At 42.2% G+C, this 23974-nt stretch overlaps 1 protein-coding gene across 5 annotated transcripts in view; it reads right to left on the reverse strand.

Moving 5' to 3' along the window:
* Positions 1–23974, reverse strand: part of LOC135524048 (tyrosine-protein phosphatase non-receptor type 9-like) — a 55406-nt gene that overhangs the window by 11501 nt on the left and 19931 nt on the right. For 2 of the 5 annotated variants that reach the window (XM_064951189.1, XM_064951193.1), the window contains exons 3-4: positions 22668–22757; positions 11148–11272 (exon numbers count right to left, since the gene is read on the reverse strand). In XM_064951189.1, coding sequence (XP_064807261.1) covers positions 11148–11272; positions 22668–22757 — 215 coding nt within the window. Of the gene's footprint in view, positions 1–8773; positions 11273–22667; positions 22758–23974 lie in introns of those variants that run through there. The other 3 variants (XM_064951191.1, XM_064951190.1, XM_064951192.1) reach the window with 3 other exon arrangements.

A 23974-nucleotide genomic window follows, 5' to 3' on the forward strand; every position in this document is an offset into this window, starting at 1 on the left:
GAAAATCGAATCAAATACTACATGAGAGCACATGAGCTCATGTTGCACAACATTTCTGTGCGATTGCGGGAGAAAGAGTGATGGCCGCTCATAAAAAGAGGAGGATCCCATCTTTCTATAGGCTAGGCCTACTATATTTATTTCTCAACTTTCCTAATAATAAGCACATTGCTTATATTTACAACAGGAGTATAGCCTACCCGGCTGGCATGAAAATAAACCACGGTGAAAAGCGTACTCCATTCGCTATTTAAGTGCATAGATGACATGTATTATTTCCTGCTCCCCCTGTTTCGATACAGGTGCATGATAATGGTCCATTCTAAATCTAAACAAATGTCACACATGTAGTATATGTAGACAATATTAAATCAAGAAAAGTCTGAAGGGTGACACCTCATGTTGCCTAGCCCATAGTGCTATATGTTTTAATAAAGCTTAATCACAACTAAAGTGGCCAAATAACTTAATTTAGCACATTAATCCACTTTACAATGGGTACCTTTATAATAAAGCATTACATGCATTTGCGATCACTTTTGATAATGATGCTTTCCACTAATGGAACATTCAAGCTTATAGCCTACTACCATGTGCGCATTGCTGCGCTTATAAATGTGAAGAAATAGCCTAATAGTTTAAGCTAAACATTCTGATCTGTTGCGTCAGTCTCATTGCATAAAAAAAGTGTTTTGATGCTAGTGGTTGTCTTCATTTGGGATCTATCGCATCCCACAACTATCCCAGACTATGTTTGGAATATTTATTTCTCACACAGAATGTTTGTACTGTGGGGGATAGTAGATTGACATAAGCTATTGCTTTTGCTGTTCGTTAGACCTACTCATCTTGTTGGCTGTCAAAGTAAATGTGGACAGTTCTTCCAATATGCCGCTCGGAATTGGATAAGGATGCACGCAGTTGCAACCCAGATGTGTCTCTTCATTTGTAGCCTGTGAGAAAGACCAGATCAAGTGACAGAGAGCCATGTGAGTGAGAGGGTTTCCGATTGTGCAGCACACTCAGGGAGAAGGGCACAACGCAGCACTCCGAGACGCAAAAGTCATGGCTCTTTATAGAGTGCATTACAGCCACAAAGGGGATACTGTCCTGAAATGTGAGGAATTATCAAGTGCTTGTCAAATTGTGAATGAAAGGGAGACTATTGGAGTGTGTACAGCCTGCGCAAAAAAACCAAAGCAGAGCTCATGCCTTTCAAGCTCATTAGAATCTCATCATGCAGTCTTACAATGTATTAAAAAGCAAAACATATAATCAAACATTTGTAGAACAACTAATGTTACTTTAATAACTCTAAATTAAGCATATAGGAGTACCTATATTTCATCTGTCGGCCCCATCATCTGCCGTGTCTGAATCCTGGCTCAGGAAGGCCACCAAAAATGTTGAGATTTCCATACCCAACTATAACATTTTCCGTCAAGATAGAACTGCCAAAGGGGGAGGAGTTGCAGTCTACTGCAGAGATAGCCTGCAAAGTAATGTCATACTTTCCAGGTCCATACCCAAACAGTTCGAACTACTAATCTTAAAAATTACTCTCTCCAGAAATAAGTCTCTCACTGTTGCCGCCTGCTACCGACCACCCTCAGCTCCCAGCTGTGCCCTGGACACTATTTGTGAATTGATCGCCCCCAATCTAGCTTCAGAGTTTGTTCTGTTAGGTGACCTAAACTGGGATATGCTTAACACCCCGGCAGTCCTACAATCTAAGCTAGATGCCCTCAATCTCACACAAATCATCAAGGAACCCACCAGATACAACCCTAAATCTGTAAACAAGGGCACCCTCATAGACGTCATCCTGACCCACTGGCCCTCCAAATACACCTCCGCCGTCTTCAACCAGGATCTCAGCGATCACTGCCTCATTGTCTGTATCCGCTACGGAGCCGCAGTCAAACGACCACCCCTCATCACTGTCAAACGCTCCATAGACCACTTTCTAATCGACCTGGCCCGGGTATCCTGGAAGGACATTGACCTCATCCCGTCAGTTGAGGATGCCTGATCATTCTTTAAAAGTAACTACCTCACCATTTTAGATAAGCATGCTCCGTTCAAAAAATGCAGAACTAAGAACAGATATAGCCCTTGGTTCACTCCAGACCTGACTGCCCACGACCAGCACAAAAACATCCTGTGGCGGACTGCAATAGCATCGAATAGTCCCCGCGATATGCAACTGTTCAGGGAAGTCAGGAACCAATACACGCAGTCAGTCAGGAAAGCTAAGGCCAGCTTCTTCAGGCAGAAATTTGCATCCTGTAGCTCCAACTCCAAAAAGTTCTGGGACACTGAAGTCCATGGAGAACAAGAGCACCTCCTCCCAGCTGCCCACTGCACTGAGGCTAGGTAACACGGTCACCACCGATAAATCCATGATTATCGAAAACTTCAACAAGCATTTCTCAACGGCTGGCCATGCCTTCCACCTGGCTACTCCAACCTCGGCCAACAGCTCCGCCCCCCCGCAGCTACTCGCCCAAGCCTCTCCAGGTTCTCCTTTACCCAAATCCAGATAGCAGATGTTCTGAAAGATCTGCAAAACATGGACCCGTACAAATCAGCTGGGCTTGACAATCTGGACCCTCCATTTCTGAAACTATCCGCCGCCATTGTCGCAACCCCTATTACCAGCCTGTTCAACCTCTCTTTCATATCGTCTGAGATCCCCAAGGATTGGAAAGCTGCCGCAGTCATCCCCCTCTTAAAGGGGGAGACACCCTGGACCCAAACTGTTACAGACCTATATCCATCCTGCCCTGCCTATCTAAGGTCTTCGAAAGCCAAGTCAACAAACAGGCCACTGACCATCTCGAATCACACCGTACCTTCTCCACTGTGCAATCTGGTTTCCGAGCCGGTCACGGGTGCACCTCAGCCACGCTCAAGGTACTAAACGATATCATAACGGCCATCGATAAAAGACAGTACTGTGCAGCCGTCTTCATCGACCTTGCCAAGGCTTTCGACTCTGTCAATCACCATATTCTTATCGGCAGACTCAGTAGCCTTGGTTTTTCTGATGACTGCCTTGCCTGGTTCACCAACTACTTTGCAGACAGAGTACAGTTTGTCAAATCGGAGGGCATGCTGTCCGGTCCTCTGGCAGTCTCTATGGGGGTGCCACAGGGTTCAATTCTCGGGCCGACTCTTTTCTCTGTATATATCAATGATGTTGCTCTTGCTGCAGGCGATTCCCAGATCCACCTCTACGCAGACGACACCATTCTATATACTTCCGGCCCGTCCTTGGACACTGTGCTATCTAACCTCCAAACAAGCTTCAATGCCATACAACACTCCTTCCGTGTCCTCCAACTGCTCTTAAAACGCTAGTAAAACCAAATGCATGCTTTTCAACCGTTCGCTGCCTGCACCCGCACGCCTGACTAGTATCACCAGCCTGGATGCTTCCGACCTTGAATATGTGGACATCTATAAGTACCTAGGTGTCTGGCTAGACTGTAAACTCTCCTTCCAGACTCATATCAAACATCTCCAATCGAAAATCAAATCGAGAGTCGGCTTTCTATTCCGCAACAAAGCCTCCTTCACTCACGCCGCCAAACTTACCCTAGTAAAACTGACTATCCTACCGATCCTCGACTTCGGCGACGTCATCTACAAAATAGCTTCCAACACTCTACTCAGCAAACTGGATGCAGTTTATCACAGTGCCATCCGTTTTGTCACTAAAGCACCTTATACCACCCACCACTGCGACTTGTATGCTCTAGTCGGCTGGCCCTCGCTACATATTTGTCGCCATACCCACTGGTTCCAGGTCATCTACAAGTCCATGCTAGGTAAAGCTCCGCCTTATCTCAGTTCACTGGTCACGATGGCAACACCCACCCGTAGCACGCGCTCCAGCAGGTGTATCTCACTAATCATCCCTAAAGCCAACACCTCATTTGGCCGCCTTTCATTCCAGTTCTCTGCTGCCTGTGACTGGAACGAATTGCAAAAATCGCTGAAGTTGGAGACTTATCTCCCTCACCAACTTCAAACATCTGCTATCTGAGCAGCTAACCGATCGCTGCAGCTGTACATAGTCTTATCGGTCATTAGCCCACCCAATTTTACCTACCTCATCCCCATACTGTTTTTATTTATTTACTTTTCTGCTCTTTTGCACACCAATATCTCTACCTGTACATGACCATCTGATCATTTATCACTCCAGTGTTAATCTGAAAAATTGTAATTAAAATTGTACCTCCACATGCCTTTTGCACACAATGTATATAGACTCTTTTTTTTCTACTGTGTTATTGACTTGTTTATTGTTTACTCCATGTGTAACTCTGTGTTGTCTGTTCACACTGCTATGCTTTATCTTGGCCAGGTCGCAGTTGCAAATGAGAACTTGTTCTCAACTAGCCTACCTGGTTAAATAAAGGTGAAATAAATAAATAAATAAATAAAATAAAAAATTTCAACCGCTCAATACAGAATAGCTCCCTCAAATCGTTGAGACAATATTTATATTTTGTTCAATTGTATTCTTATTGCTATAAATAATATAAAATAATGCCACAGAATTATAAGCAAATCTTGTCTGCTAAATGAACTAGTGTAGCCCAAAGCCTAAGAGGCTGTGGGCGACAGGTGATGACCAGTTTACAGAGGAGTTTAGGAGTGCAATGATGTGTCCTATAAGGAACATTGGTGGCAAGTCTGATGGCCGAATGGTATCGAGCAGCTGCCGAGAGCAACCTTACCTGCCAATCTATAAATTATGTCTCCGTAATCTATTATGGGTATGATGGTCATTTGAATCAGGGTTAGTTTGGCAGGTGGGCTGAAAGAGGAGCGATTACAATAGAGGAAACCAAGTCTAGATTTAACTTCAGCCTGCAGCTTTGATATGTGCTGAGAGAAGGACAGTGCACCGTCTAGCCATACTCCCAAGGACTTGTATGAAGTGACTACCTCAAGCTCTAAAACCTCAGAGGTAGTAACACCTGTGGGAAGAGCATTCTTCTTAACAAACCACAACCATTGTTTTGGAGGTGTTCAGAACAAGGTTAAGGGTAGAGAACGCTTGTTGGACACTAAGAAAGCTTTGTTGTAAAGCATTTAACACAAAATCTGGGGAGGGGACAGCTGAGTATACGACTATCATCTGCATATAAAAATGGATGAGAGAGCTTCCTACTGCCTGAGCTATGTTGTTGATGTAAATTGAGAAGAGCATGGGGCCTAGGATCGAGCCTTTGGGTACTCCCTTGGTGACAGGCAGACTTTATACACTACACTCTTAGTTAGCAAACCAGGCCAAAGTCCCCTCAGAGACACCAATACTCCTTTGTTGGTCCACAAGAATGGATTGATCTATCGTATCAAAAGCTTTGGCCAAGTCAATAAAAATAGCAGCACAATATTGCTTAGAATCAAGGGCAATGGTGTCATCATTGAGGATCTTTAAGGTTGCAGTGACACATCCATAACCTGAGCGGAAACCAGATTGCACACCGAGAGAATACTAGACATAAAGAAAGCCTGTCAGTTGATTATTGACAAGTTTTTCCAACACTTTTGATAAACGGCACAAAATAGAACTAGGCCTACAACAGAGAGGATGAGCTTGATCTCCCCCTTTAAATAAAGGACGAACTGTGGCTGCCTTCCAAGCAATGGGAACCTCTCCAGAAAGGAGAGACGGGTTAAAAAGGTTGGAGACAGGAATTCTCTCAACCAGATTCATTAGGTAGTCACCTGGAATGCATTTCAATTAACAGGTGTGCCTTGTTAAAAGTTAATTTGTGGAATTTCTTTCCTCTTTAATGCGTTTGAGTCAATCAGTTGTGTTGTGACAGGGTAGGGGTGGTATAGAGGATAGCACTATTTGGTAAAAGACCAAGTCCATATTATGGCAAGAACAGTTCAAATAAGCAAAGAGAAACGACAGTCCATCATTACTTTAAAATATGGTCAGTCAATCCTCAGTCACATAAACCATCAAACGCTATGATGAAACTGGCTCTAATGAGGACTGCTTCAGGAAAGGAAGACCCAGAGTTATGTCTGTTGCAGAGGATAAGTTCATTAGAGTTAACTGCACCTCAGAAATTGCAGCCCAAATAAATTGAGTTCAAGTAACAGACACATCTCAACATCAACTGTTCAGAGGAGACTGCGTGAATCAGGCTTTCATAGTCATATTTCCACTACTAAAGGACACCAATAAAAAGAAGAGACTTGCTTGGGCCAAGAAACACAAGCAATGGACATTAGACCGGTGGGAATCTGTCTGAAACCCAAAACACAACTCCAGGATGTGTAATAGCTATTTGACCAAGAAGGAGAGTGATGGAGTGCTGAATTAGATAACCTGTTCTCCACAATTACCCAACCTCAACCCAATTGAGATGCTTTGGGATGAGTTGGATCACAGAGTGATGGAAAAGCAACAACAAGTGCTCAGCATATGTGGGAACTCCTTCAAGACTGTTGGAAAAGCATTCCTCAAGAAGCTGGTTAAGAGAATGCCAAGAGTATGCACAGCTGTCATCAAGGCAAAGGGTTGGCTACTTTTGAAGAATCTCAAACATAACATATATTTAGATTTGTTAAAACACTTTTTTGGTTACTACATGATTCCATGTGTTATTTCATAGTTTTGATGTCTTCACCATTATACAACAAGGTAGAAAATGGTAACAATAAAGAAAAACCCTGGAATGAGTAGCTGTCCAAACTTTTGACTGGTACTGTAAATCCAAACGGGTTTTCTAGTAGACTACTAAGAGAGGCACATCCAATGTTTAAAAAGGGTGCTCTTTGCTGTTATACAGATAAAAAAAAATACATTTTTGATGGATTTACAATGACATTTTTTTAAATGAAGCTATACAGAGTTGGCTACAATTCCAATGTTATCCTCCAGAAGAGACAATATATATTAGAGCAATGTGGCTAAACTCCAATTTACTGCTAGAGGATAAACCCATTTTCTTGGAGAGTGTATTTGAAATGTATCATGTTTATGAATGGCATTGTAAACATACTCCCTATTTAATCCAGGTGTATGGAGATGTACAGTGCCTTGCGAAAGTATTCGGCCCCCTTGAACTTTGCGACCTTTTGCCACATTTCAGGCTTCAAACATAAAGATATAAAACTGTATTTTTTGTGAAGAATCAACAACAAGTGGGACACAATCATGAAGTGGAACGACATTTATTGGATATTTCAAACTTTTTTAACAAATCAAAAACTGAAAAATTGGGCATGCAAAATTATTCAGCCCCTTTACTTTCAGTGCAGCAAACTCTCTCCAGAAGTTCAGTGAGGATCTCTGAATGATCCAATGTTGACCTAAATGACTAATGATGATAAATACAATCTACCTGTGTGTAATCAAGTCTCCGTATAAATGCACCTGCACTGTGATAGTCTCAGAGGTCCGTTAAAAGCGCAGAGAGCATCATGAAGAACAAGGAACACACCAGGCAGGTCCGAGATACTGTTGTGAAGAAGTTTAAAGCCGGATTTGGATACAAAAGGATTTCCCAAGCTTTAAACATCCCAAGGAGCACTGTGCAAGCGATAATATTGAAATGGAAGGAGTATCAGACCACTGCAAAGACCACTCCACGACAATCAGTCGTATATTGCACAAATCTGGCCTTTATGGAAGAGTGGCAAGAAGAAAGCCATTTCTTAAAGATATCCATAAAAAGTGTTGTTTAAAGTTTGCCACAAGCCACCTGGGAGACACACCAAACATGTGGAAGAAGGTGCTCTGGTCAGATGAAACCAAAATTGAACTTTTTGGCAACAATGCGAAACGTTATGTTTGGCGTAAAAGCAACACAGCTCATCACCCTGAACACACTATACCCACTGTCAAACATGGTGGTGGCAGCATCATGGTTTGGGCCTGCTTTTCTTCAGCAGGGACAGGGAAGATGGTTAAAATTGATGGGAAGATGGATGGAGCCAAATACAGGACCATTCTGGAAGAAAACCTGATGGAGTCTGCAAAAAACCTGAGACTGGGACGGAGATTTGTCTTCCAACAAGACAATGATCCAAAACATAAAGCAAAATCTACAATGGAATGGTTCAAAAATAAACATATCCAGGTGTTAGAATGGCCAAGTCAAAGTCCAGACCTGAATCCAATCGAGAATCTGTGGAAAGAACTGAAAACTGCTGTTCACAAATGCTCTCCATCCAACCTCACTGAGCTCCAGCTGTTTTGCCAGGAAGAATGGGAAAAAATTTCAGTCTCTCGATGTGCAAAACTGATAGAGACATACCCCAAGCGACTTACCGCTGTAATCGCAGCAAAAGGTGGCGCTACAAAGTATTAACTTAAGGCGGCTGAATAATTTTGCACGCCCAATTTTTCAGTTTTTGATTTGTTAAAAAAGTTTGAAATATCCAATAAATGTCGTTCCACTTCATGATTGTGTCCCACTTGTTGTTGATTCTTCCCAAAAAAATACAGCTCTATATCTTTATGTTTGAAGCCTGAAATGTGGCAAAAGGTCGCAAAGTTCAAGGGGGCCGAATACTTTCGCAAGGCACTGTACAGTGCATTCAGAAAGTACTCAGACCCCTTGACTTTTTACACATTTTTTACATTACAGCATTATTCTGAAGTTAATTAAATTGTTTGTTTTTCTCATCAATCTACACACAATACCCCATAATGACAAAACAAAACCAGAAATGTTTTGCAAATATATTCAAAATAAAAATACACATCTTAAATTTACATAAGTATTCAGACCCTTTACTCAGTACTTTGTTGAAGCACCTTTGGCAGCGGTTACAGGCCCAGGCCTTCTTGGGTATGACGCTACAAGCTTGGCACACCTGTATTTGGGAGGTGTCTCCCATTCTTCTCCTGCAGATCCTCTCAAGCTCTGTCAGGTTGGATGAGGAGCGTCGCTGCAAAGCTATTTTCAGGTCTCTCCAGAGATGTTCGATCGGGTACAAGACTAGTCTCCCAGTCCCTGCTGCTGAAAAACATCCCCACAGCATGATGCAGCCACTATCATGCTTCACCGTAGGGATTTTGCCTGTTTTCCTACAGACGTGATGCTTAACATTCAGGCCAAAGAGTTCAATCATGGTTTCATCATACAAGAGAATCTTGTTTCTCATGGTCTGAGAGTCCTCAAAGTCTTTTAAACTCCAAGCGGGCTGTCATGTGCCTTTTACTGAAGAGTGGCTTCCGTCTGGCCACTCTACCATAAAATGCCTGATTGGTGTAGTGCTGCAGACATGGTTGTCCTTCTGGAAGGTCCTCCCATCTCCATAGAGGAACTCTGGAGCTCTGTCAGTGACCATCGGGTTCTTGGTCACCTCCCTGAACAAGGCCCTTCTCCCCTGATTGCTCGGTTTGGCCCGGGCGGCCAGCTCTAGGTATTCTCAATAGAAAATTATAAACAACTCATCGCAGCTCTGCCACAAAAATGGAAAAGGAAATTACTTAAAAGAGAAGGCAATTAATTAGTTTGTCTGCCACCAAATAAAAGTCATAAATGGCTTAAAATGAGTCATATAAATCATAAAATGTACCAGTTTCACTTACGGTCAAGAGGGTTGACAACTATGCCGCATAAAATTCAAGATGCTGTAGTTGGGAACAGATTTTTGATGTCCCAATACCATGGCATTGGGTTTATGAACTGATATATAAAATGATAATTGATCCATCAATTTGTTCTTTTAAATTTAAGCTATTATATACAATTCTTGCTTCAAAAAGAATGCTCAGTGTATGGGGTATTCAACAGTCAGAGTGCTGCAGACTGCCATGATGAAACAGAATCAATAGAGCATCTCTTTTGGTGCTGTCCATCAGGTGCTTGTTCTTAGAGTCTGGTCCAGGAATGGTTGTTATGCCATAATATCAGGGTGAAGTTGAACCTGCAAACTGTATTGCTGGGGGATGTGAAGGACAACAGTAAGTTAATGGGAAATATCATTGTGCTCTTGGGTAAAAATATTATTTTTGGGGCAATTTTGGCAGAAATGTTGCAGATGGGAAGGTTCAAGTCCCTAGTGAGACACCATAGGAGAATGGAGGGATGTATTGTGAGAGGAAATGGTAGAATTATGATTTATTGGGAAAGATGGGTTGATCTGTGGCTGTTTGAAGAGTGGAATTGACAAGTGTTGGAATAATTCTGTCTACAAATGTATGTACAATATAAAAGTTTAAGGTTCTCCAATCAGTGGTGAGGGCGGGGATGGGATTATTGTTTGTTTTGATGCTTTGAGCGGTGTGTGTTCTGGTCTTGGTAGTTACGGGTGTGCTCGCTTCCAAGTGGCCAGCCTTGGTTTTTCCCGCCCTTGGAAAATCCCTTTGGGCTGGGGGCAGTGCCTTGACGGCATCTCGGTGGGGGTGAGCGCACCCACTGACCAGAGCGCCCGCTAATGGGAGTGGCCATTTGTACTGTATTGTTGTTTTAAAGAAATACATTTTTATTTTATTTTTTAGAATACAACTCTATGAATGCCCTCTTCATAATGCATTATAAGCATATTTATAAACTGGGTGGTCCATGCCCTGAATGCTGATGGGCTAACATCCATGGTATATCAGACCGCATATACTACGGATATGACAAAATATGTATTTATACTGCTCTAATTACTTTGGTAACCAATTTACAATAACAATAAGGGACCTCGGGTGTTTGTGATATATGGCCAATATACCACGGCTAAAGGCTGTACCCAGGCACTCGGTGTTGCGTCATGCATAAGAACAGCCCTTAGCCGTGGTATATTGGCCATATACCACACCTTATTGCTTAATTATAATGCTATACGTAAATAATTATAATTAATGACATAGGTGATAATAGCTGCTCATCAATAATGGAGTAAAAGGGATTCTAAAAATCGTTCATCAGGTCATAGTAATTACACACTTTCACAACAAACTGTCACCGTACAACGCCAACATCCTGTCTCAATTTGTCTGCTGTGCTGTAAAACTAAGCCTGCCTTTACCCAATGGTCTTGATCAATTAAGACAATTGCTCATTTAGGTAATCTAAGAGAATTGGGACCGAGACTGAGTCTCATCTACATAATTGAACAGAACACATAATAGGCTAATACTAAAATATGTATCTCGTTGTTCTCACCTCTCCACAGCCCGGTCCAGGAGGTAGAAGAGAGCCTGCAGGACAACATGGTTGCCTGTCTTGTTGGGGTGGTGGAGCTTGGCTGTGTACAAGGCTATGGAGGCGCCTGATGGGTCTCGCACACTCTGGTTGAACAGAACAGAGACAGAGGTCAGAGTGAGGAGAGATTAGGGTGTGCTTCTTAGCTGCACTGTGGGGCACTGAAGTCCAACATCCTGATTCAAATAGGATTCTATATAGTACCTGTGGGTGAAAAAAAAGCAAATAAGCAGTAACGCATCACAAAAGTCACCGCAGGTTTATCACATTTCGGTATACATTTCTATTTTTCTCCATTGGCATAATACTAGTGGTGTATACAGTTTTCAGTAAGGCTGGGAATTGCCAGTGACCTCACGATACAATATTATCACGATACTTAAGTGCCGATAAGATACGTATTGCGATTCTCACTAATTCAATATGTAATGCAATTCATACTGTGATTATATTGCTTTACGATGTTCCAAACGTATTGCTCACCATATGTCTTCTGCAGAGGGACAATAGAGAGTAAATGAGAATACAAGTTTTGATCAGTCATGGAAATAAAAGTGCTGAAAACAAAAAAAAGATGGAGAACAAGCTATGAATGAAAAATACTGGCATTTTGTCACAGGTACAGCCAACTAGAGCAAAAAAGAATATTGCGATATTGTCAAAATGATATAATGTATCATCAAAAATAATATCCCGAATTGTAACTATAGATTTTTCCCTCATCACTAGTTTACAGTATAGGTGCATACAGACAGGTTTGAGGCAAAACTCTAGTCTAGACTCTAGACTAGTTGCACAATGAATCCAACATGCAATCATCAAATACATGTAAAGTCATGGCAGCCTGCATACCAAAATGTCTAAAATGGGTTCTGGTGTTCAGTTTGACCACAGGATGGCAAAGTGGACAAGACCATGAGAAGCAATGAGAGCTTTGGCCACAGGGAGGCACCTGGGTTCAAAAACAGTAGATTTCAAATGGGCGCCACCTCACATCTCTGAAGGAGTGACTTCTATGAAACAAACTGTCAGTATGAATGGAACATCTAACTAAAGCCAAACAATTGTGAAAAACAGGGCACCATTCAATTCAATTAAAACAGGTCACCGGTCACTGGATTAGGCCATTCTTTCACTGTGAGTTACTGTGTGACCTATTAGCATAGAATAGTTTATAGTCTGAACTGCAACACTGAAGAGCATACAATACATTTTCCCACAATTAACATTAGCACATTTTGGGGAATATTCAAGGTGGAAACTTTGTGTGAAATAACAGAAATATATGGGAATTAATATTACTACAATTTTAATTTAATTTATATATTTTATATCCAATGTATATTTATATTTTACTTATCATAAGTAGAGATATTTGAAAATTATTAAATCCTTCCAATATAAATTTAAAAAACAATTGAGTTACAAATGAAACTTTAATTAAATGAATTGACTCTTCACATGGGATGATTTCACTGAACAACAAAAGGGAATACATGAATGATCCATCACATATCCCAAAAACGTTTTTAACATACATCTGTAAAATGATAACCAAAGCTTTAGTTTCTAGACTTTCTTCCTCTCAGGCTTCCATGTCTTCTCCCTGGACCTCTTCAATGTCCACCTCCTGAACATCAGACTGAGGCCCCATCTTCACTGTTACTTTCCAACCTTGTTGAGGATGGCTCGTTGCCAGGCTCAAAAAGCCAAAAGTTTGCCTGGATGCCCACCAATTTTTCAAACCTTGTATTGGTCAGCCTGTTACATGCTTTGGTGCATGTGTTCCCAAACAAGGACCAGTTGCGCTCTGAGGTGGCTGATGTTGGTGGGATTTGGAGGATGATGGAGGCAACAGGGGAAAGAGCCTCAGAGCCACAAAGTCCCTTCCACCAGGTGGTTGATGAGATATGTTGGCATGACTGCCATATTGCACCTCCATCCCAAAGCCCTTACATCATCCAGGAGGATCCTCTTGATGGGGCTGTCCATATCGGCAGACTGTGATATGGCCATTTCTTGGAGAGACTCCTTCCCCTCCAGGAAACTGTCAAACATGATGACAACATTGGGGGGCAATGTTGCTGGGCAGCTTCAACGTGGGCTCTTATTCTTCTCACTTTGCTTGGTGAGGTAGATTGCTGCAGTAACTTGATGACCCTTCACGTACTTAACGATTTCCTTGGCTCTCTTGTAGAGTATATCCATTGTTTTCAGAGCCATGATGTCCTTGAGGAGCACATTCAATGCATGAGCAGCACAGCCAATGGGTGTAATGTGAGGGTAGGACACCTCCACTTTAGACCAAGAAGCCTTCGTGTTCACAGCATTGTCTGTCACCAGTGCAAATACCTTCTGTGGTCCAAGGTCATTGATGACTGCCTTCAGCTCATCTGCAATGTAGAGACCAGTGTCTGTTGTCCCTTGTGTCTGTGCTCTTGTAGAATACTGGTTGTGGGGTGGAGATTATGTAGTCAATTATTACTTGCCCACGAACATTCGACCACCCATCAGAGATGATTGCAATACAGTCTGCTTTCTCTATGATTTGCTTGACCTTCACTTGAACTCTGTTGAACTCTGCATGCAGCAAATGAGTAGATAAAGCATGTCTGGTTGGAGGGGTGTATGCTGGGTGAAGAACATTCAGAAATCTACTTCAATACACATTGCCTGTTAGCATCAGAGGTGAACCAGTCGCATGCACAGCTCGAGCAAGACATTCATCAGCATTTCTCCGACTACGTTCCTCCATTGAATCAAAATAACGGGGTTGGAGGGACGCCATGTACGACTGACGTGTTTTCCGTTTGCTCCCGCAGTCTTCTTAAAGTTTTTGAATTTTGCAGCAGGACCGTATTTACTTTAAAATATTAGTTTGGTGATCCCTTTCCCTAAAAACCAAGACTACCTTGCTTTCGAATGTCAGCATGTCTATAAAACATAAGGCCAAAAACATGACTTTGAGGAAACCCAGCCTACAAGACCCACTCTCATCACCGCCCTCTCCTGCGTCTGAGGGCCCGGGGACTCACACTTTACCCGGGGGGTGCGGCATAGCCTGGCGGCTCTGAAATGAACATTCGAGGCCATCAAACTACTACGTGTAACAGTATAGCTTCCGTCCCTCTCCTCGCTCCAACCTGGGCTCGAACCAGGGACCCTCTGCACACATCAACGACAGTCACTCACGAAGCATCGTTACCCATCACGCCACAAAAGCCGCAGCCCTTGCAGAGCAAGGGTAACAACTACTTCAAGGTCTCAGAGCAAGTGACATCATCGATTGAAACGCCACTAGCGCGCACCACCGCTAACTAGCTAGCCATTTCACATCGGCTACATACGCACTGAGATAGGTGAAATGTAAACGGACATAGTTGCTACGATTGAGGCCCGAATACAGGAGGTTTCTGATACTTTGAAAGCAGATCTAACCATCCTGCGAAACGAGACAGTGCCAGCAATCACATCACTCAAAACAACAACAGAGTTGCACACTACAACAATTGCAGCACTGAAGACCTCCGCTACCAATGTCTACCTCTCTGGAGGCTGATGTGAAACGCCTGGCTGCGGATTTGAAAAAGATGCAGGAGAGTTGTGTGAGTTTAGAGGGATTCTCTTGCCGCAATGACCTGAGACTGGTATCGGTCCCAGAGGCAGCGGAAATGCCTCGCGCCACGGATTTCATTTCTGGCGCTGCTGAAGGATGTTCTTGCCTTGGATGAGAAGCCCCTGATTGATCGTGCCCACCGGTCGTTGCGCCCAAAGCCCCGGGATGGTGAGAGGCCCCGTAATTCTTTGCGTGCACTTTTTCCATGAGAAGATGGAGATTCTCCGACAAGCCCGCAATACCACTCTGAGCTTTCAAAGACAGAGCTTCTCTATCTACCAGGACTACTCTCCCACTGTTTCCAGGCAGCGCGGAGCTTTTGGGCAGGCCAAACAACTACTACGGGACCATCCAGGTGTGAAGTATGGACTGCGACCGTTTATGGCGATCTCATGATGGTAAAGACTACACATTTAAGTCTGAGGCTATGGCTCACATTCAACGTCACATCAAGAAGTCTTGAACTTGCTCATAGATCAGCAACTGTTGCTTGCGAACTGTGGATAGTAAGTAGCCCACCTGTGGTACAATTATGTTTAGTTATAACATACTATTCTTGTGTAGTTGGGGAGTTAGCGAACCCATTCGGGCTTATTTGATGTGATCTAATGTTTTGATCATCTAGTGTGCTTGCCTTACAAGCATTCAGTCATTTTAATTTCATTGTATTAAGGTTTTACTGAACTACATTGTTTCTAGGCTCTCATATTCACCTACTCAGTTTGTTTACATAGTGTCTCAGTGACTGAAAATATTTTTGGTTATTTGTTTACGGCATCCATTTGTACCGACCCAGTAAACAGTAAATGTTCCGAGGCTACACGTTTTTATGGGTCTTCACTTCAATTTGAAAGGTTTTGAACATAATATATGCCCAGAAAACGTTCAACGTCGCACATGTATTTTTTTGGTCTTGGCTGTAAGGTGTCTTATTGTCAAACTAGACAATTATTATTATTTTTTGATTTGCTTACTTCAAATTAGGTTTTTGGTTGAGAGCCTTTATACATTTTATTTATTTTCTCTCTCAATGCCTGTTATAAGACTGGGAATATAATTATATACATCTACAAGTGGTGCTTTTGTAATTTTGTTTCCACAAGGGATTCACTTTTATTTTTCTGTCTTTTTGCTGCTTGATCCACTAACATAAAACACAACTTTAAAGAGCAGGACTGTGGGTTTGGGTTTAACACTGCATTCTCACAGACATACTGTGCGAAGAGAATATGTTCTGTTTAGGCTTGTACCTCGTTTGGGGAGGTACTGTCTGGGATGGGGAAAGGTGGTTGAATTGTTCAGTTCTAATGTTGTCGTTCCGTCTTTTTAGTTTTTTCTCTGCTTTTTCCAAATATCTTGCACTGTACATTATTATTCTGAGACAAGTTCATCTGGGGTTTTTGGGTACTGATTACTTTTCCACTCTATGCTCTAATGACAGTGTTGTATAATGGGAGTGCTCAGGGTGGCCAAAACAATACGATCTACATTTCGTGGAACATCAAAGGGGTTAACAACACTGTGAAGCGTAAGAGGGTGCTGACACACTTAAAGGGTTTGAATGCAAATTTTGCATTTCTACAAGAGACTCACTTGAGGACTGGTGAGCATTTTAGGATGCGTAAGGACTGGGTTGGTCAAGTGTTCCACTAACTTTCATAGTAAATCAAGAGGTGCTGCCATTTTGGTTGATAAATCTACTCCCTTTGTAGCTTCTGAGGTTATTGCTGATCCTAAGGGACGATACGTCATAGTAACTGGTAAACTGTTTTCTACCCCTCTTGTTTTGGATAGTGTTAGCATCCGAGGCTTTTCTCTATCAGGCCCAATCAATCAGAACATTTTATTTCCTCCATCTTTGAATGATGGGGCTTTTGCCATCTGGCACTCACTAGGCCTCTCCTCACTAGCCCAATTATTCTTTGATGATACATTTGTCTCTCTTGCTCAGCTACAGGAAAAGTTCAACCTCCCCCAATCCCACTTTTTCTACTATCTCCAGACTAGGAACTTTGTCAGAGCTAACACCTGAATTTCCCCATAGGCCTGCGAATACAGCTATAGTGAGAATTTGAGCTGAACAAGCTTCCTAGGGGCGCAATTTCAGATGTATATGCAATATTTAAATGTTTCTCTGATATATATATATGACACTGTTATAGATCCGTCTCCCCTTACAGCCCTTTTTGGTGTACTGCCCATAGGTACCACCTTGTCAAGAATCCAGTTGGACACTTTAGCTAGACGGCTAATACTTCAGAACTGCAAAATGGCATCTCCCCCATCTTATACATTTTGGTTGAGAGACTTGGGAACCCCAAACTGTTTTATGGGGCTTGGGCTCCATTCTGGTCTTATTTTAAAAACAGTCCATCCTCTGATGGCATCCATATTTTTTTAAAGTCTGTATTTGACTCCCTTGTGACTCAAGGATTTCTTTGTGATTTTTTTTTTTTGGGGGGGGGGCATTGATGATGTGCTTATTGATTGTGACCTGCGGATGCCTTGTTCCTCTTGCCCGGTCAGAGATGAAAATGTGAGCTTATTTTGCCCTGTTTTTTAAAAAACATTTTTGTTCACAGTGACATACATTTTTTTTTTAAAGCATTGTAAACTTTATTTTTGGTCCAGTGGATGGTCGGTCTGTGGGTGCTTGCATTTCTCCACCCCTATCCCTTGACTGTTATGTTATGTTGTTTTCTCGAGTGTATGAAAATTATTCTAATTATTGAAGTGTATGTACCTAGTATGTTGTACTAGTATATACGTTAAGCTGACTTAAAAAAAACATATTTATCAGTTAGTTAATTAAGAAGCTGAATATAAAGAGTGTGGCTTCTTACATAGAAATGGGTCAGGCCTCTTGCTCAATAGCACAAAGCAGATCATTCAATCTATGTTCTTACTGGTTCTAGACTATGTTGAAATAATCTAAATGAATGCAGCGTCCACTTCCTTAAAAACTATAAATGCATTTGACCGTAGACCATTTTGTTTTATAATGGGTACATGTTCAGTACACATCCCTGCATTCTATATTATAAAGTCGGCTGTCGGTCTTTGAGGTCACTTAAGTCAATATGTTGCTCTCTTTGCCTTTGTACATCTCATTGACATACTGTAAACTCCCTCAGTTGTAAACATCTACAACAACCATTAGACGTACGCGTCAGAGTTATCATACCCAGTGTCGGGGTTTGTACAGAGTTGGGTAAATCAGCTCTTTGCACCCCCCTTACAGGGGTAATAATCTCCAAGCTGCTCTAAACGTTGTTGTTTTGGTGTCTCTAGGTTAATCTCTAGACTGTTGGATGAGGCCTGTTACAACTTTCTTACAAAACCTTTAAAGGGAGTTTGTGAAACCATTCAGTCATGGATATTTAACACGTATTGCAGGTTACAGAAGACTCCTGTTGTACTATGAATCGCCACTCATCCCTGTTAGATTCTGATGTGTTGGCTCTCTATGTATGTACATGTTTATAATCCATATAGTGTGAATATTGTTTTCCATAAAGTTAATATTACTTTTAGGGTTCTAATCTCCCTCTTTCATAATCGCCACTGTGACCAAATCTCTAACATTCCTGATCCTTCCCATATATTTTAACCCTAAACCTCCCACAATAACTATTGTCTATTGTTAGTCTCAGTGACCTTACTGACAATATCAACGTTTTATACAGATCGAATGTCCTATCTTTTGCATTTTTCATAGCCTGAGAGAAAGAATATATTCAACACTTAAATAATAGATCATCATTCACGCACACACAGCCCTGTCTTCATAGTTGTTTATAGTGTATTATCATAGTTTTGTCATAGCTTCTAATTATCGTTTCTAATCACAGATTGAATATAGTTGGCCTTGGTTTCTAATCATACTTTCTAATCAATAAGCGGGTCAAGTAGACCCTAAGAGGGCAGAAGCTATCGTTTACAAACAGTATGAATAAAGACAATGTTTCATTGTATAAATAGCCTTCATTTTTAAAAACATACATGTAAATGCCTAGAATTAATACCTATCATTCTTAAATAATATATATCTATATACAAACATTCCCTTGAATATTCAACTCCCCTTCAAAACAGTTCCATGAGGAAGGAAGGATTCCCCGATTATCGTTTTATCTGTCCTGGGACTGCTGACATGTACAAACATGTATCCCTGTTTGGAGTTTGGGTAAGGCAGTTAGTACAAAAACTTAGAATAGCATCCGTTTCATCTGCACTTCCGAAGTCATTCAGAGTCCCTAATGCTGCATGTATCCCTGTTTGTTGGCTGTCTGCTGTAAACACAAAAATAGCTTTTAAAATAGGGTGCACACTTTTTGTTTTTAATGTATAGAAATCATTATGGATTTTATTTTTTGGGACTTACGCCGAAAATAGTGTGGTGGTGAAGGGCTACGTAAAGGACAGGGCGCAGTTTGCTTCTGAGAATCCCCGTCTAACTGTCGCATCCCAATCAAATTATGTCCGGTAGCCTCTGGATATCCTGCAAACGTTAGATAATATTAACAGTTATTTGTCCTATATACATATTTAACTTATAAGAATACGGGCATTGATCCCCGTTTAAAAAACATTTAACTCCTGTTTAATATTACAATATTATCCTTAATATTCAAACAATTTTTTCACGAACTCACCTTCAGAAAGCTCCATTAGGATGGATTCACAGACTATCTGTCCTGGCCGATAAATATTCGGGGCTGTTGGCCTGTGGGTTTGCGCTAAAGCGGTGCTAACAGAGTGGATCGGATGTCACTAGACTCGCTCCACGGACGTGTCCCTAACTAGAGAAAGTACGGAATTTGTTTTACGGGGCACTGTGGTGACTTTTTCCGGGCTATATCCTGTATGCAACACCCTGTATATTTTGTTTAGATTACAAAGACAGTGAATTCAAACAACAGGAGGGGATGTTGAGACATTTTGTATGCATGTATTGCCTTTTTGATTTCCTGCACCCTCAGGGTTAGCACCTTGGTGGGGTGTCTGATGTACATTTATAGACCGGGTTGGGGGCACAGGGCGCTGATTAGAAATATCAATGTTTAACCCCAGGGGTCGGTCTAGACATACTGTATTCTTTCTGGGGTGTTTGACTTTTTACCCCCCCAACCACATCCTTTGGGTTGTTTGAATTTAAATTCGGATTTGAAAGACCTGTGTGTTAATGAATCGAAAGTGCCCATTTTAAGAGAAGCCATCACACTTTTGGACGGGGGGTAGGCAGATATCTGGACATACTGTATGATAGTGCAAACCTTGGTTTCAAATGATCCCCTACAGAGAGAGAGAAAGGGCCTTGAGTGCAGATGCCTGGGCATTATTGAACACACACCCCACCCCTTTTGTTTTTGAAACACCCGCACATGGCTTTTCCGTATGTCTTTTTCTCCTGGGGCATGCTTGGTGATAGATGGAAAGAACATTTTCCTATCGTTAAAATGTGAGATACATTTTTAAAACAATTTATTTAATTCAAAATATTTAGTACAGGCCTCCCGGTTGGCGCTGTACTGCAGTGCCAGCTGTGCCATCAGAGACTCTGGATTCGCGCCCAGGCTCTGTCGTAACCGGCCGCGACCGGGAGGTCCGTGGGGCGATGCACAATTGGCCTACCGTCGTCCGGGTTAGGGAGGGCTTGGCCGGTAGGGATGTCCTTGTCTCATCGCGCACCAGCGACTCCTGTGGCGGACCGGGCGCAGTGCGCGCTAACCAAGGTTGCCAGGTGCACGGTGTTTCCTCCGACCCATTGGTGCGGCTGGCTTCCGGGTTGGATGCGCGCTCTGTTAAGAAGCAGTGCGGCTTGGTTGGGTTGTGTATCGGAGGACGCATGACTTTCAACCTTCGTCTCTCCCGAGCCCGTACGGGAGTTGTAGCGATGAGACAAGATAGTTGCTACTAAAACAATTGGATACCACGAAAATTGGGGAGAAAAATGGGTAAAATTAATAAATAAAATAAATAAAAATAATAATTTTTAGTACAAACTTTAAGACATGTCATAATTAATTAAACCTTTTTACTATTCCTTTCTTACACATATAGGTCCTGACCATTATCCATTATCCGTTTCCAATTCATGATCGCTAAGACGCTTGCACACTCCATCAAAGCTCTGTAAGTTTTCCCTCCACGAGTAGATAATAATCCGTCCGGCATGTTTGTCCTGGGTATGCCCACAGCATTCATTAATAAGATGGGCAGAAAATTAATCTGTTTAAGTCATAAGTAAAGGCCTTTCATAAAGAGGCTGTCATGATTGACTGACACATATTTAACACGTATTGCTTGTTACCGAAGACTACTGTTGTACATTGAATATCCACTAGCAGATTTTTGTAGCATCTCCACTATATCTGTCAATAAACATGTGTAAAATGTACACTTTTGTTCCACTGTAGATTTGTTTAAGCCCACCTAGAAACACCTGATTTATCCCACAGCATTAATGAATAAGCTGGGTATAAAATTATTCTGTTTAAGTCATAAGTAAAGGCCTTTCATAAAGAGGCTGTCATGATTGACTGTGGCACATATTTAACACGTATTGCTTGTTACAGTACCCCCAAGTTCAACCAGGTACCTAGACATCAATCATCATGACAACTTCAAAGGAATAGATACAATATATGCATAGATTAGCACACCCTCTAACGCGTGAGAACAGGAACCGGTAGCCCAGATATGGGCATAAGCACATGATCAGTTCCCGCCAGGATGTCCTGACCGGATGCCCAAATATGGGCGTGCACACGCCATCCTGACATAGGGTCATAAACCAAACGTTTGACATGTGCTGTCTACTTTATTCTCTCTCACATTAGATAGTGCCCGTGGCATTTTTATGTATTTTTTTTTAAATCAGTAAAAACAAATACAAATACAATTCCATGTACAGATAAATAGTTAAGCAGTTAGATTAAACAACTCATTTGTAAGATAAAATGTTTTGAAATTAAACATGTATGGAAACAGGTGAATTAACACTCCTCACTTAACAGGCTCAAGCAAGGTAAAAACCCACATGGTAGAAAAATTAACTAGTAGGAATTGTTAACAAGTTAAACTATTTAAATACACATTGCTGTCGGCTACTATTTACTAGTTATCATAAAATATAACTTAATCAAAACTTAACAGAAAGCATGTAGTCCTTGGCTCAGACAGTGTAGTAGAGTGGGCTCAATAGCATCTCATTAGTGTGCAAGATCTTGAGAATCAGCTGTACATGTGATGGAAAAGTGCACTGCACATGTGATAGAAGAGTGCACTGTGCATGCAGAGGGTTGACTTCCATTGAATTGGAGATAGTTTAACCAAAATATGCCACAACCCCCACACCCCACCTACTACTGTCTGCATAACTACTACAGCAGAAAGCAGCCTAGTCGGCACAGCTCCATATATCTCATAGTCGTAAAAGAAAAAGCAGATGATCCCAGAGCATTTCCTGCACTGTTCCCCCCCCATCCTGACGAGAGTATCCTCCTAATGGAATGGGAGTGAGAGGCGTTGAGACGGTATGTGTCATGACATTACCGTCTCTGTCTGAAAGCCATGCATGGCCCATTGCACTTACTGACGAACGGCCCCGGGGAGGGGAATCGACATCCGCCACCCGCTCCAGACATGGAGGTTAACCAATGCAAAGAGTCTGGTCCTGGAGTTGTTTTAGCGTTTATCTTTTTTCAGCATCTGGGTCGTGTTCAGTAGGCACGATGCGGAAGAAAACATTTTCACACGGAGTGAAACTTAAGATGGTTGTTGTAGGCTTAATGCCACAGAGGGTTGCCAAAGCTGCCATACGCCTTTGCACACACAAAACACAAAAACACTATTAAACTCACCAGCACAGTGAACTTCCCACTGAGCAGCTCCGAATGCAGAGGTTCCTCCTGAGGCTGTAGTTTGACGATGCCTTCTTTCAGACGCGTCTCCTGGACACATGAAAAAATAACAATTAAGGGAACATCAGGCCTGTGAAGTCTACAGGCTTTTGTTCCAGTCCAGCACTCACACACTGATTCAAATGATCCAAATCCACCTAAACAGTCTTCAATGTAGGCCACTACTATCAGTTGACTCAGGTGTGGAAGTGCAGGACTGCATTTCCCCATCCCAGACCTAGTGTGTCTCAGAACTCTTCAGTGATTGGTCTTTCCTTCATCTGCATTGGTTTGATTAAAGGCTGGAAGGATGAAAGGGGAAAGAGGGATACATAGTCAGTTGTCCAACTGAAATGTGTCTTCTGCATTTAACCCAACCCCTCTGAATCAGAGAGGTGCGGGGGGCTGCCTAAAATCGACATCCATGTCTTTGGAGGCAATATATGGATGAGTCCTACCAGCAAGTGTGCTCTCAACCGTCATGTGATTAAAGGGAAGTTTAGCTGAAAGGAAAGAGAAAAGGAAAGGAAAACATTTCTGAGGAGATTTTCAGGATGTATGGTATTGCAGAGATACCGTGATAGCCAAGCAGATAAGGTATAAATACCTGTGGGAAGCTGTGAATTGAACCTTGTAGGCTACACGACAGTACTGTATATTTACAAAGATCTACCTGTCCAAGTGATTAGAAAGCCTTTACCTTGATCCGCGTGGAGTAGAGCTTAAACTGACTACCGTGGCAAACAATTGGATAACTGTGGGCTCAAGGATTATGACGTAGTACTTAACATGCTTATACACTGAACAAAATTACACTGAACAAAATTACACTACATGACCAAAAGTATGTGGACACCTGCTCGTCGAACATCTTATTACAAAATCATGGGCATTAATATGGAGTTGGTCCCCCATTTGCAGCTATAACAGCCTCCACTCTTCTAGGAAGGCTTTCCACTAGATGTTGGAACATTGCTGTGGAGACTTGCTTCCATTCAGCCACAAGAGCATTGGTGAGATCAGGCACTGATGTTGGGTTATTAGGCCGACTCACAGTCGGTGTTCCAATTCATCCCAAAGTCGTTCGATGGTGTTGAGGTAGGGGCTCTGTGCAGGCCAGTCAAGTTCTTCCACACCGATCTCGACAAACCATTTCTGTAATGGATGGGGGCTCCTGAGTGGAGCAGCGGTCTAAGGCACTGCATCTCAGTGATAGAGGCGTCACTACAGTCCCTGGTTCGAATCCAGACTGCATCTCATCCGGCTGT

Source organism: Oncorhynchus masou, chromosome 31 (assembly GCF_036934945.1).
Source record: "Oncorhynchus masou masou isolate Uvic2021 chromosome 31, UVic_Omas_1.1, whole genome shotgun sequence".
NCBI classification, from domain to species: domain Eukaryota; kingdom Metazoa; phylum Chordata; class Actinopteri; order Salmoniformes; family Salmonidae; genus Oncorhynchus; species Oncorhynchus masou.